Source organism: Peromyscus californicus, unplaced genomic scaffold (genome assembly GCF_007827085.1).
Source record: "Peromyscus californicus insignis strain IS unplaced genomic scaffold, ASM782708v3 Scaffold_6__1_contigs__length_162567912, whole genome shotgun sequence".
NCBI lineage: Eukaryota > Metazoa > Chordata > Mammalia > Rodentia > Cricetidae > Peromyscus > Peromyscus californicus.
The window spans coordinates 20,924,402-20,939,505 of NW_026294584.1; the positions used below are offsets into that span (position 1 = coordinate 20,924,402).

The window sequence follows — 15,104 nt, forward strand, 5'->3', positions numbered from 1 at the left end:
GTGTTCTTTTTAGGATGTGAGGTCTCTCTATGCTGCCTAAGCTGGTCCTGTCCTGGGCTCAAGTGGTCTTCCATTCTCAGGTTCTCCAGTGCTATTAGCCCAGATGCCCACTGCCTGCCCAGCTTTACTCACTGATTGTAAATACACTTATGCGTTGACTTTTCAAAACCCAAGTCTAGCAAATGAGAGGAAGATGAGATTTCTGGATTGATATTACCAAACAGCTTTGACTGTGGGCATTGGTTGTAACTTCTGGTTTAGCGTTTCTCTGTAATTATCATGTGGCCCTGTGAAATTCTTTTGAACTTAATATCTGGAGCCCAGGCCAGGTGATAGAGACAAGCAGAGTCATACACATTGTCCTTTGAGAAAATGTTCTCCAGTCTCCTGCAGCTGACAGAGATTTGAGTAGATCTGCTAGACTGCATCTTGTTGACTAAACAAACAGGAAAGTGGAGAAAATAAGCATGAGCTATATAGAGTCACAGCAGAGGTGAGAAACAACAGTTTGGAACATTCATCTTCTTTTTGGTCCTGTAAGATTATGTATGTATTACATATACAAATGTATGTTTTAGGAAACACATGGTAAAGGGATATTTACAAATAAAACAAAAAGTAGCCAAAGAACTGGGGACTTCGTATGACTTTCTCTGTGACTGTGGTTGGTGTATACGTTAGAAAGGGCAGTGACTGCCAGCCACCACCATGCGGTATCAGGAAGCACATTAAAGACATGTAAGAAATAGACATAGTTGGACTGTAAACTACAGATTTCTTTCATCTGAGAACAACACATGAAGATAGGGTCACTTGCCTTTTGCATCAGATCTGATTTTTTAAATTATTATTTCTAAAATTCAAATGCATTCCTTTTTAAATTTTTCATTTATTTTACATACTGACCACAATTTCCCCCCCCCTCCACTCCTCCCATCCCCTTCCCCTTTCTACTCCCTCCATCCACTCCTCTGTCTCCATCAAATGCATTCTTAAAGGACAATGTGACATCCACATTGAGGATGCTGAAAAGAGCATACCAGAGGTGTGAAAATAATTTGATAACGTTCTCAACAGCTGGCATCATTAAACTGCACAGAAGAGATAAACAGGATCTTGAATTTGCAAGCTCTACCAATATTTGTTTTCTTTTAAAAAGCCATTTCTAGTGACTCAGCTAGTTTTAATGGTCTCCCCTCCCTATCTTAGTACATAGCCCAGTACCATACTGGTTTTTTGATGGGACTAAATTGCATGCACCTCTTACCTGAGCTTGTAGTGCCATAGGATTAGTTGGGGTGTAAGAGTCAAGGGGAGGAAAGGGAAATCATACTATGTCAACTGAGCAGAGCTCAGAGAGATATTTCATGAAGCCAGGCTACTTCAAGGGTCTGTGTGCTTCAATTGTGTGAGTGCGGAGTCCTTCAAAGTCAGTACCAAGGCCAGTTGAACATTAGCCAAATAAACACTGGCCAAATTACAATCAGTCCTCTGAGACGAAATGTTCTTCTGGTCCATGACTGACAGGGATGTCTGCAACACTCTTGAGATACGCCAGCTCTCCACCATACCTGTCACTTGGCTAAAATTATCACCTACTGTTACTCAAGGAGACAACTACTATGGCCAATCACAATTCACAGATAGAAACATGTATATCACTTTGAGTCTAATAACATAGAAAGTAATATTGATATCAAATAATTCCCTGTATTTTTATGCTCCTTTAATAGGAGGGAGGTTTAATATTTTTTAATTTAATCTTAATGTGTATCTGAGTGTGATTACTCAAGTAGAGGTGAGAGGAAAACTTTTGGGAGTCAGTTTTTCCTTCTACCATAGGATAGGGGAACTGAACTTAAGACATCATGCTTGTACACAAATATTTTTATCTGCTGAGCCCACTTGCTGGCCAAGGGGATTTTTAATAACTCTTCTTCGGGTTAGAGCCAATTAAAGGGAAGGAAAATGCTTCAAGACTCACTAAGATAAGAACCTGAAACAAAGTGGACACTTTACACCAGGCTCAGAACAAACTCCGAAAGCTTTTCGGAGCCAGTAGACAGAGCTTTTCGTAAAGAAGATGGTCTTTAATTCATTTGCACATGTTCGTGTGCCATTGTCTAGACTGGCTTCCTGCCCTGCAGGAGTGTTACATGCTTTTGCTATTCTACTGCTTCACTGGGAGCCTGGAGGAGACAAAACTCGGTTCTGGAACCTCACTTTCTGCCTCTGCTATTTAAACCCTCTTAGGGATGTGCAGGCTGGAGCCAACCTTTCTTTCAATCGTCAGTTCTATGATGAGCATTGGTCCAAGCATCGAGTGGTCACTTGTATGGACTGGTCTCTCCAGGTAAGAATTAGTGCTAATGGGACAAACTTGACTTGTGTTTTTATGACATTTGTATAAAAGAGTAAGTTAATTGTTCCTCTATTTTGGATATATTTATTAATCAATGACTCTCTTCTTTATGCCCATTGGTTTTTGTTCACATTTTTCAGAAATTTGGGAGTTAATTCTCAGATAGTTGTATTTATTAACTAGCATGTTCTCAGTAACAGACAAACAGCCAGGCCACTCTATGCAGGAAACTTTTCTAATTGTGGTCACCTTTGGTTTCCTACTCTTTGAGTCCTATGGATACTTTTAAGTCTTTACCTGTTCTGACCTCTCATTCAGCCGATTTGGTTGTCTTCCCTGTACTTTCAGGAACAGCTTCTTCCTACTGAATTCTCTCTACTCTTTTCAAGTTCTCTTTCCTTTGCAGACATCTGATGCCTTCTCTTCTGTTTGATAAACTCACTGACCAGAGTTCTCCATGGCTATAGAGTTGACTATAGTGTAGACAGTTTTACCTCCTACTCATTCTCCCTCCTAATTCTACTTTTTACATCAAACAGATCCATACAGTGCCCCAGAGAATTTCAAACTAATCATTAATGCATCATTCCATATAGCTCCAATCCTTTTTTGCTTACTATATTACCTATATGTCAAAGATATCATAATACACCCCAGGACCTAATGTAGAACTTTCATCATCAATATAACCAGCTTCTCCATCATCTTTCTGACCCAGTCCATCAGCAAGAAAGTCTATTTTTCTATCTGTATGTTCATCAATCTTATATCTACTTTATTGAAAACCTTATAACTAGGTAGGCTAGGTGTGGTGGTGTACACCGTTAATCCCTGAGCAGAACTGGTTTCCAACAAATTTTAAAAAACCCTCAAAACTATACATTCCACTTTGTGTATGTCTGCTTAGAGTTTTTCCTTGGGATATATAATCAAACAATAAATACAAATATAACCATTTCATTCCCTAAAATAAAGCTCCTCCTTGCCTATTCAAACAAAAAAAAGTCCAAACCCAAAACCTGATATTTGAAGTGAAAATAGGCAACCAAAAATCAACTTGATGAATGAACAACCCAACCAGTTGACAACATACAAATCACTATGCCCAGCATCGAGCAATGAAGTAACATGTAAAGCACATGACTTAGTTGTGGTGGAGTCAGACTTTGAATGCCCATGGCCTGAATTTTGAGCCATGTAGTCATTTATTTTTAATCTATATAACTTACATGCCAAACACTATACCAATTGCCTTGAAAGTTTTATCTCATTTTACCCTCAAGAGAATTATATAAGGCAGTCACTATCAATATTTGCATGGGATAGCTGAAGAATCAGTAAACTGGCTAACAATCACTCAGCTATGGTACAGTAGAGCTGGACTCAAGCCATGTAACATTCTGCTGTATAGGTTTTAACTGCTCTTTCCCTCAAAGAGCTGCTTCTGAAGCTGAAACAAAAAGAACTTGGAGATGCTGAGTGATCCAGACAGAGAGCAAGTACCATAAGAGTTCAGTGTAAGTGAGGCTCACTCTCCAGTCAGACAAGGCATCTCTGGAGACTGTGATTTAGGCAAAGAAGGAGAAGAAGGTGATGTGGGAAGATAAGCAATAAGGATATAAGAGTCTCAGTTAATCCTGTTGGGAATTGAAAGAGAGCACAATCCCCACAACTGTACTGTCAGCAGCCACCAAGTGGGTGGGGGTTCTCTGCTCTTGAATCCCCTTTGACATCCAGATAACAGAGCACAGAGAGCTCTGTTGTACAAAGACTAAGACAGACAAGCTTGCCCAGTCTCTCTGCAGTATGTGGGTGGTCTGTGAACATGCTCTGGTGTACAGAGAAATCAGATCCAAGCCCTAGGAAACACTTAACTTGGTGTGTTCACTTATTCATGGTCTGGAAATCAGGCAGGAACTTTATCTGACACATTCCTCAACTAAGGCAACTGTTAGTGGTTCCCAAGTCAGCTGCTAAGGCTCCCTGAAGAGACTGCTGGTCTACCAGCCATGGGGCTGGTCCCACCTCACCTCAATGTGTGGTTGCATGGGTTTGTTTCAACACAAGGTCTTCCCATGTGACATTTGTGTCAAAGGAAGTAAAACTGGAAAACACAGAAGCTCTGCCAGGGAAAGACTACATTTCCTTTCCTTTGTCTCATTCTCTCTCTCTCTCTCTCTCTCTCTCTCTCTCTCTCTCTCTCTCTCTCTCTCTCTCTCTCTCTCTGTTTGTGTGTGTGTGTGTGTGTGTGTGTTCACACATTCGTAAAACCTGCCTATATACACTGTGGAAAGGGATTTGAAATTGTAAGACATGCATTTTATAGACAGTTAAAAAAAACAGAATCACTAATTATTGTGTCATAATAGTTTTAAGGGTTCAAAGAACCAGATTTCCATGCTTCTTAGATGAAGGGAATTTCTGAATTGGTGTACACACTTGGTGATATTCAGACAACAGAGAAGGATGTGACACAGACTTGGTGTGTAATGGTTCCAGGTATGCCTTGGAGAATTTCCTGTGTGAAACAAAGTGGAACTGGTGGGAGAAAGGGAAAGAAACACGAGAGATCTGCATGATTCTACTTTCTATTCTGAGCTCCTTAGGCAATGACTCTCTAATCTTGTAATATTTGTAAAGTATCCTATGTACACCCCCCTCATAAAGAAATGTCAGCTCTGTCACCTATTTAACAGTGTTTAGCACAAGAATACTGTCCACAGCCCATGCGTCAGAGTGTCTAGGTGTATATAAGTCAGACTTTTACCTTGCTCATACCATATGTACACCTTGCCTATATAAAAGACATTTTCCAATGCTGCAGTCACACAAGACACTAACCTGAAAAATCTTTAAAAACTTGTCTGGTAATGAATTCAGCCAAATTTATAGAGCAAAAGAGAGTTCCTTTTGGTACTAATTCAAAGTCATTAACACTTGGAGTTTACAAGCACGTTATGCCATATTCTCCTTCTTGTCTAACTTAGAAAGCAGTCTTGATGGTCTCTCTACATGTAGTCTCTGCATATTAGAGTTAGTATAAGTATTTTTATCATTTTGCAAAGACTAGTCATGTATTTTATTAATTGAAATGTAATTGTATTTTCTCCCCCTTCCCTTTCCTCCCTCCCTACCACTTCAATGTGTTCCCCCAATCTGTTCCCTCCCAAATTCATGTCCTCTTTTTCTTCTTACATATAAATGCATAGAAATGTAAGTACAGCCTGCTGAGCCTATTTAGTGTTGCCGGTGTGTATATGATTTCTGGGATGCCCACTTAGAACTGGATAACCGATTAGTGGCCACATCCCTCTCTCAGCAGCTCTTAGTTGCCTGCAGTTCTTTATCTCGGGTGAGGCCCCAGGACATCTCCTCCTCCCACAGTAGCATTTCTCTTGATGTTGTCATTGTTCAGCTCCTACTTAGGCAAGCTTGTTGTTGAAGTATCATGGGTTGTAGCTAGAGTTTTCCTGCCTGGCCCACAGTCAGGACAAATCTCTCTCACCCGCCAGTCCTACAGCCGCTCAGACCCGACCAAGTAAACACAGAGACTTATATTGGTTACAAACTGTATGGCCGTGGCAGGCTTCTTGCTAACTTTTCCTACAGCTTAAATTAATCCATTTCTATAAATCTACACCTTGCCACGTGGCTCGTGGCTTACCGGCATCTTCACATGCTGTTTCTCAACAAGGCGGCTGGCAGTGTCTCTGACTCAGCCTTCCACCTCCCAGCTTTATTCTCCTCCTTGTTCCGCCTATACTTCCTGCCTAGCCAATGGCCAATCAGTGTTTTATTTATTGACCAATCAGCAACACATTTGCCATACAGAACATCCCACAGCAATGGATACAGCTTCTCTTTCATTTCTAGGAGCCTCTTTTCTGATCCTCTGACTTTTACAATCTCTCCACCCTCTTCCTCGATGATTCCCAAGCCTTAGATACAGGAGTTGCATTGTAGATACAGCAATTGGATCTAGGCAGCCCATGATCAGTTGTATTTTGACCAGTCATGGTATTTTGTAATGGTTCTGTCTACTACAAAGAGAAGCTTCTTTGATGAGATGTGAGAACTACACCGGTTTGTGGGTATAAATTTAAGTATTTAGAATGCAGTTGGGAATTAAGCTGGATTAGGAAAGTGGTGGTAGAAGGTTCTTTAAGATCCATGGCCTAACTAGCCCTGGGAAGTTGGGTAGGTTTCTACTACCAGTCACAATTTCCCTTCTGGTAAGTTTACCTTAAGATCAATTTGACAACTCTTGGTCACAGCCCAAGGCAGTAGCAGTAGACTGCATTGCTTAGGGAGTCTCTTGGACTCTCCTGACCGACAACTCGAAAGAGTTTTTCATGCCTGGTACTGGAGGTTGTTAGTCTGTGTGGCTCTTGGAGATAGGTAGGCAGCATTGTCAGACTAAGTGGCATAGCTTCATTTCTTTTTTTTTAAATGTTAGATAAATAAAATATATGGTTCCTTATGGCTTTTTCGAACATTCATAGTGTTGATCTCCCTCCCCATCTCCCTCCTTCTTACTGGCCTCCCTCCCCTCTTCCCACTTGACCCCTGGCCCACTTCTATCTTGCATCCTGTTACTCCTCTCTCCACCACCACCACCAGCACCGAACAGCACTCACCCCCACCTTTCGTTTGTTTGTTTGTTTTTTGAGGCAGGGTTTCTCTGTGTAACCATCTTAGCTGTATTGGAACTCGCTTTGAAGACCAGGCTGGACTTGAACTCACAGAGATCCGCCTGCCTCTGCCCCCGCATGCTGGGATTAAAGTCATGTGCCACCATGCCCAGCTAGCAGTCCTTTTTACTTTCCTTATTTCTGGAGTTACTCCAGGTTCTACTCACCCCTGAGAATTTGGAGTAGAAGCTGCAGATGAGAGAAAACATGCAGTGTTTATCTTTTGGGACCTGGGTCACTTCACTCAATATAATCTTTCCTAAGTCTACCCATTTATCTGAAAATTTCATGATTTCTTTTTTCTTTACAGCTGAATTGTATGCCATTGTGTATATACAACATTCTCATTACCCATTCATCTACCGAAGGGCATTTAGATTGTTTCTGTTCCCTAGCTGTGAATATTGCAGCTATGAACATGAATGAGTGAGTATCTATGGAACAGGATGCCCATTCCTTTAAGCACATGCCAAGGAATGGTATAGCTTGATCATATGGTACATTTGTTTTCAGTTTTTTGAGACATCTCCCCACTGCTTTCCATAGTGATTGCACTGGTTCAAAATCCCATCAGCAGTGAATGAGATTTCCTCCTTTCCCATAACCTCTCCAGCTTGTTTTGTTGACCTTAGCTATCTGGAGTAAGATGCAATCTCTCAGTCATTTTTCCTTGCATTTCCCTGATTACTAATGATGGTGAACATTTTTTGAGATATTACTTAGCTATATTCTTTTGAGAAATTTCTGTTCTGATCCCTAGTCCATAGTTTAATTGGTTCGTTTGTTTTCTTAACTCTTTGTTTTTTGGGTTCTGTATGTATTCTGATGTCAATCTTTTGTCATATGTACATCTGGCAAAGATTCTTTCCCACTATATGTGCTTTCTCTTCACTTAACTGTTTCCTTAGCTATACAAAAGCATTTTAGTTTTCTAAGGTCCCAATTAAAGCATTACACTGCTTTCCAAACACAAAGTACCAAAGTCCAAATTCCTCCAAGCAAACACATGGCCAGGTCTATCACAGCTATATTCCTCTCCTGGTTCCAATTTCTGTCTCAGTTAAGGTTTACTATTGCTGTGAAGAGACACCTTGACCACATCACTCTTACAAAGAAAACATTTAATTGGCATAGCTCGCTTATAGTTTCAGAGGTTCAGTCTATTATCATCATGAAAGGTAGCATGGCAGTGTGCAGGCTGACTTGGTACTGGAGCTGAGAGTGCTACATCTTGCAGGCAACAGGAAATCTACTTCTCTGTCACACTGAAAGAAACTTGAGAAAAAGAGACCACAAAGCCCACCCCCACAGTGACACACTTCCTCTAACAAGGTCACACCTCCTAATAGTGCCACTGCCTTTGGGGGCCATTTGCTTTCAAACCACCACAAGATCTTTTATCTCCTTGGTTAGCTTTATTCCTTAATATTTTTGAAACTAGTATGAATAGGAGTATGTGTACAATCTCCTTCTTACCATATTTTATTATTGTCATATAGGAAGGCTTCTGATTTTTGGTAAACTGATTTTTTTATTTTGACACTTTTTTCTACTTGCTGGTAATATCTAGAAGTTTTCCGCAAGAAATTTTGGAATCTGTAATGTGAAGTATTATATCATTTGTAAATAGGGATAATTTGACTTATTTTCCTATTTGTACCACTTTATTTTCCTTCTCTTGTACTTTTTTGTATAGTTAAATTTTGGCAAGTTTCCTAACTTCTACTGGCTTGAACTTTCTTGTTCACGAAGTCCTGATAAAAGATGATACCTAGCTTTCATGCTTACTGTGGGTATTAAATGAATCAATATGTCTAGTAGACTGAGTGCCTTAAGTGTCTGGGACATGGGGTGCACTAGGTAAATATGACATGGCAGTAGTGATCACAGTGGTATTAGTACTCAAAGAATACTACCCCTACTCTCTGCTCCCCAGAGTAAATTTCAAAAATGTTCCCTGGCCTCAGGAACTTCTGTGATGATGCCCTGAGCATTTCTAGATCTTTCTTCTTTTACATTTCTTCACAAAGCCTATAAACTAATGTCCTTTGAACATTTTCTTCCTTAATAAAAATAATTTTTAATAAAATTGTACTTCTGGCTAGATTAAGTAAAAAGGAAGAATTTATTGGCAAGCTAGTACAGTAAATAGGAAATCCAAGGAAGATCTGAAGACCTACAACTCAGGGTAGGAAAAAGACACCTGAGCAGTTTGGGGGACCTCACCAATAAAACATTGTCCCATCCAAAATGTACATCCAAGTTAGAGAACATCATTAGGTTGTTTTGGTCAAGCATCAGCTCTGTTCTTAGTCATCTCTGGGACTCTGGGCATCTGTGTATCATCAAGCGATTCCCAACAGAGGATCCTGTGAGGCAGACAGATTCAGGAAGAATTTCCTCACCTACCATCCTACTCTTGCAACTAGCCACCTCCCTCTTCTCTCTTTAAAGCTCACCAAGTCACCATTGTTGTGTATCACATGTCCTTCCCAGCTGTCTCCCTGAAATGCCCACTCCTAATGAGAGCTGCTTTTTGCCATTTCCACCCTCACTGCGTGCCCAGCTTCAACAGAACCTTGCTGATACTGCCCTCCTGGCTCACATGGTTCTGCTTCAGTGTCTGTGCTGATGTTATTCCTACATGTGTCTTGTTTCCCCGCTAGCCAAGGGTGAGTTCCCGCAGAACAGAATATGTTAACATGAATGTTCTTGTCCCATATTGCATCTGATGCCAAATTTTATTTATGTACAGACAACACTGGACACAATGGCACAGTGGACAGAAAAGGATGTAGCCCTTCGAACTCAACTGACTTCCACAGGGTTCCTCACTTTGTCATTCACAAGCAATACGACTTGGAACATGTCACTTACCCAAGCACTTATCTTCTTGTCTGCAGAAATGAATAGACCATTACCTTCTTCATACAATCATGAGTAACATGAGTTGAGACATTGCCCAGCTCAATGCCTGGAACATAAGGGCCACTTAAAGCATGCTGGCTCTTTTCTCTCCAGGAAATGTTAGATTCTGTTTTTCCTGAAGACTTAGCTTAACTTGAGAGCAAAGTAATTTCTGGGTAAAATTTCTCTAAGTTAAATGTAGCATAATCCAGTCCTTATGAGTAATTAAATGACCAGAAATTTCACAATTGTTAAAAGCATAATTTTAAACATTTAAATTTCCATAATTGCTTTGGAAACTTGATAATGAGTAAATATGACTGGCCATGCTCAAACAAATAATTTTTTTAAAGATGTACAAGGAGACACTCTGAAATCCTAATAGTCTGCATGAGATAAGATGTAAGTCACTCCCTCTACACCTTGTAATTCCTGTTATAGGAAAACTGCCAAAGGCATTTTCCTGGTGTTCTCACTAACGCACTGCCTGTTTGCTAAAGAAACTTAAAAGCCAAACAAGTTAAAATATTTTTAAATGGAAAAAAAAAAAAGAAAACCTGCAAGTGGGTGTGAACGATGAGACCCAGATGTGAAGCTGTGGGATGCTATTCCAGACACATCTGGCTGCTCTCTGGCCCTTGCAGTAGTGGTGCCGGTGTTTACAGACTTGCCTTTTCACATGTGACATAGTTAAACTTCAGATGGACAGTCTGGAGACTTCTGTGTTTATCTGGATGTTAGCTTCATTGAATGGGCTCTGAATCAAAGGCCTTGCTTAATCAGCTTTGATTCATCTGCTGAGGAGCATTTTCTAATAAAGAGTGATGACTTCCCTTGGTGGCCACATCCATGTGTGCTGTGTGCCTATGCCTTTTCTGTAGCAACGAGTGAACTGTAACTCCCTGTAGTGGAAAGAATGAATAAAGCCACATGGAAGACTTAGATTTAGTTATGGTTCATAGGAAGGAAAAGTCAAAGTTCCCATTTATAAAAGTGTTGTTCAATTTGAATATGTACGTAGCACAGTGAACAGGAAGAGAAAACTAGATTATATGTGAGAAGAGGTTCATATAAGCTGTAATAATTCTGGTGTATAACAGAGCCACTCATGAGAAGCCCAGGTAAGGATGGCATTGGTGTTACACGTGTTCTAACTTACATATCGCTCATGAGTCACTCTCTTTATTTGATCCCATTCAGGACAGAGTTCATGTGGGGTGAGAAGGTATTTTCAACATCCCTCTAGAGCACTGGTTCTCAACCTTCCTAATGCTGTGACCCTTTAATACAGTTCCTCATGTTGTGGTGACCCCAACGACAAAATAATTTTCATTACTACTTCATAACTGTAATTTTGCTACTGTTATGAATCATAATGTAAATATTTTTGGAGATAGAAGTTGCCAGAGGGGTTGTGACCCACAGGTTGAGAACCACTGCTTTAGAGCCTACCTTGTTATTGTATGATTATGCTTCTTATATTAATTGATTTGATTACTAAGGTGTTTGATAACAAAGGAATTAATATTTATGCTGATCACAGAGTTACTGAAATAAAAGAGAGTTTCTGAAATAAAAATTATAATTATTCAATGGATTTTTTTTTTTGCCTTAACACATCATGTGCTGGGATTTATTCAACTATGGGTTCAGAGATGATAAAACAACAACAATAACAATAAAAACACTCAAAGAGCTTGTGATTTAGGGAAATACACAGCGAGAAAGGAACAGACTGCAATTGAACAACGGCTTTAATAGGGGCATAAAAACATAAGGTGCTAAGAGGCCAAGGAGGGCAGATGGTCAGGGTTGTCTGGAGGGCTTAGTATCTTCATCCAGCCTCACAGGTGAGTTAAGGGGTAAGCAACACAGAAGGATCCCCAGTGAGCAGGAGATCAGAATCCTAAGTACAGAGATAGTACCTGTGTGCTTCACAGTTACCTGGTAAGACTGGGTAGAGAGTGTTCATGGGTGTGAGGAAAGATCATAAGATACAAAACGGGGCCGGGCGGTGGTGGCACACGCCTTTAATCCCAGCACTCGGGAGACAGAGCCAGGCGGATCTCTGTGAGTTCAAGGCCAGCCTGGGCTACCAAGTAAGTTCCAGGAAAGGGGCAAAGCTACACAGAGAAACCCTGTCTCGAAAAACAAAAAAAAAAAAAAAAAAAAGATACTAAACAGGAGCAACAGAGAAGGGCACACCAGAAAGGATTCTACAGGACTCTGATTTTTTCTTGAAAGCCAGGATAAACCATTAATTATCAAGCTGAGGGTGACTTACAGCTTTATCCTGGCAATGGTTGGGGTAGGGGATAGATGGCCATAGGCTGTGGAAAGCCCGAGAACAGGCAGCTACCGAGGAGTCTGATAACCTCCCTCATCAGACAAGAAGTTAACTTGGGTGTCTCTGCCCTTAAGAATGAGAACAAAATGGAGATTCAGAATGTATGTAGTACTTAGTGATAGACAGCATGTGGGGTGGAGAGAAAGGAAGGAGTGAAAATGAAAATAGAATGTCTGGTTTGGCCAGTGAGGTGAGACCAGGTATAAGGCACAACCTGAGGGAGCCCTGGGAAGCAGTAAGCTTTGTGAGGAAGCCTACCAGCACATTTTTTATGTGTTCCTCATGATACTGGTAAATTTCCTGACATCCTGAGCAAACCCCAGTGGGCAGTCAAATACTAATATCTACAACTCTGAGAAATATCAAGCCTACAGAGAAATTTGGAAATTATCAACATACTAAGATTTTTAAAAGCCATTGGGATTGACAGGATCGCCTAGAAAGAAGGTAAAAATAAGAGGAAAAAATAGGAAGTAAGAGAATAACCTTGTCGAGGTTATTGTATGTATGTAACAAAAGGAGAATCTGCATGGGTTTTGCAAAGCAGTAAAGAAAGAAAATCAGAACAAAAAGTTGTCATGGGAACCAATATAGAAAAAAGGAGAGGGTAGGCCAAAGTGATTGATTCTATAGGACTCAAGCATGTTTCCAGTCTGGTAACCACGCATGCACACACAAATGTGAGAGACAGAAAAGCAGGGTGTATTGATTTGATATTAAATGTGCAACTTTTAAAAAGATTGGACCACTTGAAATGTGTAACACAGCACAAATCCATAGAATGAGAAATTTCTTTTGAGACAGCTGTGGTAGTGTACACTGATAGGATATGTTGAAGGCATCAACGCAAGAGGATCATGGGAAAATTCCTATGCCATCATCTTAACATAATGAATTCTTGTAACCTTTCATTTAGTACCCTGAGCTGATGGTTGCTTCTTACAACAACAATGAAGATGCTCCCCATGAACCAGATGGCGTGGCCTTGGTTTGGAACATGAAGTTCAAGAAAACCACACCAGAATATGTCTTCCACTGTCAGGTAGGAGTCAGCAGAGTAAAAATAGCTCCCATCTCCTACCAGACCAAACACGCTTCAGGCTGTACTGCATCTGTCTTGGGCTGGGAGAAAGAACCGAGTTTAAAAATGGAATTGTTGACAATTTGGAAAATTCCCCCACAGTAACCTAATGTTTTGGGAAAGTGGCAGCCCTCTTCAAATGGTTAGGAAGCCTGGTTGGGGACTGTGTGTCATTTTCTTTCTATTTAAAACAGCCCCCATGAGGATGAGTTTCTAAAGACCTCGCACTTAGGAAGAAACTGTGGTGTGCCACTTCCTCTGCTCAGTGCGGCATATGCTTGCCCACCCATGTGGATGCCCTCAAAGCATTACCAGACGAGCTCCCTCGTGTCTCTGAAACGCACTCCAGTGGATGTTGCTGTTTCTAAGTCTGTAGGCACCATACTCTTCTGGAGATAACGATACTGTTGAAGCTGAGTGGGGGCGGGGGAGATTGACCACCAACACTACTTGAACTGTTGAGAAACGTAGATGTGTTTCTACTTTGCAAATGCAGATTCCTTCAGAGAGTTGGGGATGTTTTAGTCCTTGTGTCTAATAACATGTGTCTTCTCTTCCATTTGACAAGCTGGGACTGAAATTAGGCTACACTTGGGTATGTTCAGCTCCTGGGTATGTTCAGCTCCGTGCTGTTGCCATGACTTTGACCAAAGGACAGGTCTCGGCATGGGTCAGAGATTGTGCACAGGAAAGTAGAAAGCAAACGCTCTACCTCAACATTTCAGTTCCTCAAATATTAGAATTCGGAGGTACCACCTCAGAGAACTACCCTGACAACACGCCTCTATAGAGGTAGGGAGGTAAATCTGCTGGTCTCATCCTAGGAAGCTCTGTGCCATTTTCTATCTAAGACCTGAGTGTCTTTTTGAACTGAAATATGTTTACACTTTAGGACATTATCAGATATAATTTGAGGAACAGGGGCTGCTGGAATAAAAGGCTCAGCTTCAACGTGATTGAGTAACCTCTAACTCTGGCCATGTTTTTCTAATTTGCTATCTCACAAACGGCTTAACAAGAAGTCTAGGCCTGTGTAGTAAATAACCTTTATTTTCTGGACCTTTGAAATGAGAACAGTTTTGTTTTTTTTTCTTAAAGATTATCAAGTTTGTCAGCCTGATAGGCTCTTTTTGTAAACATAGAAGCACAAAATCCTAATTTTGTTCAGTTTTAAGGGGTTTGCTGCATTGCCGGGAAAATACTATAAGGATTATGGGATAAGGGGAAGCACATTTTTGAAAGCCAGGGCCTTTTAAGCTGTTTTGATATACAGAAAGCATATCTTTAATTTTAAAGCTCCAAGAAGTAGTTCATGCTGTTTCAGTCAATGCTTATGATGTTTATCATAACTTCAAGTTTTTCTAATTCTATTAACCAAGTATGGTGGCCTGTGGCAATAGTGGGTAATATGGTTAATATTCACAGTATTATATAGTAAAAAAGTCAATGGGATCATGATAATACTTAGTAAAGAAGCAAGGACCAAAGATCTTTGAAATCACCAGAATTTTTAAAATTATTTGTTTCACCATGGCACAAAGCTAATAACAGTATTCACTGAATCAAGCATCCTTTCTTCCTTCTCATGGCAGCTTATGATTTATTAATTACTTAAATGATTATTGTGCTTTAGTTTTAGTTTCTCGTTTAAATGATCTAATGTACTATTTTAGAAGAAAATATGGTCCTGTTTTTTTTTTTAATCCAGAAATATGT

At 40.3% G+C, this 15,104-nt stretch overlaps 1 protein-coding gene across 7 annotated transcripts in view; it reads left to right on the top strand.

Annotated features, from left to right (window-relative positions):
• Dync1i1 (dynein cytoplasmic 1 intermediate chain 1) overlaps positions 1-15,104 on the top strand; it is a 303,029-nt gene that overhangs the window by 191,474 nt on the left and 96,451 nt on the right. For all 7 annotated transcript variants that reach the window (XM_052722316.1, XM_052722314.1, XM_052722313.1 and 4 more), the window contains 2 exons: positions 2,254-2,353; positions 13,224-13,349. In XM_052722316.1, coding sequence (XP_052578276.1) covers positions 2,254-2,353; positions 13,224-13,349 — 226 coding nt within the window. The remainder of the gene's footprint in view (positions 1-2,253; positions 2,354-13,223; positions 13,350-15,104) is intronic.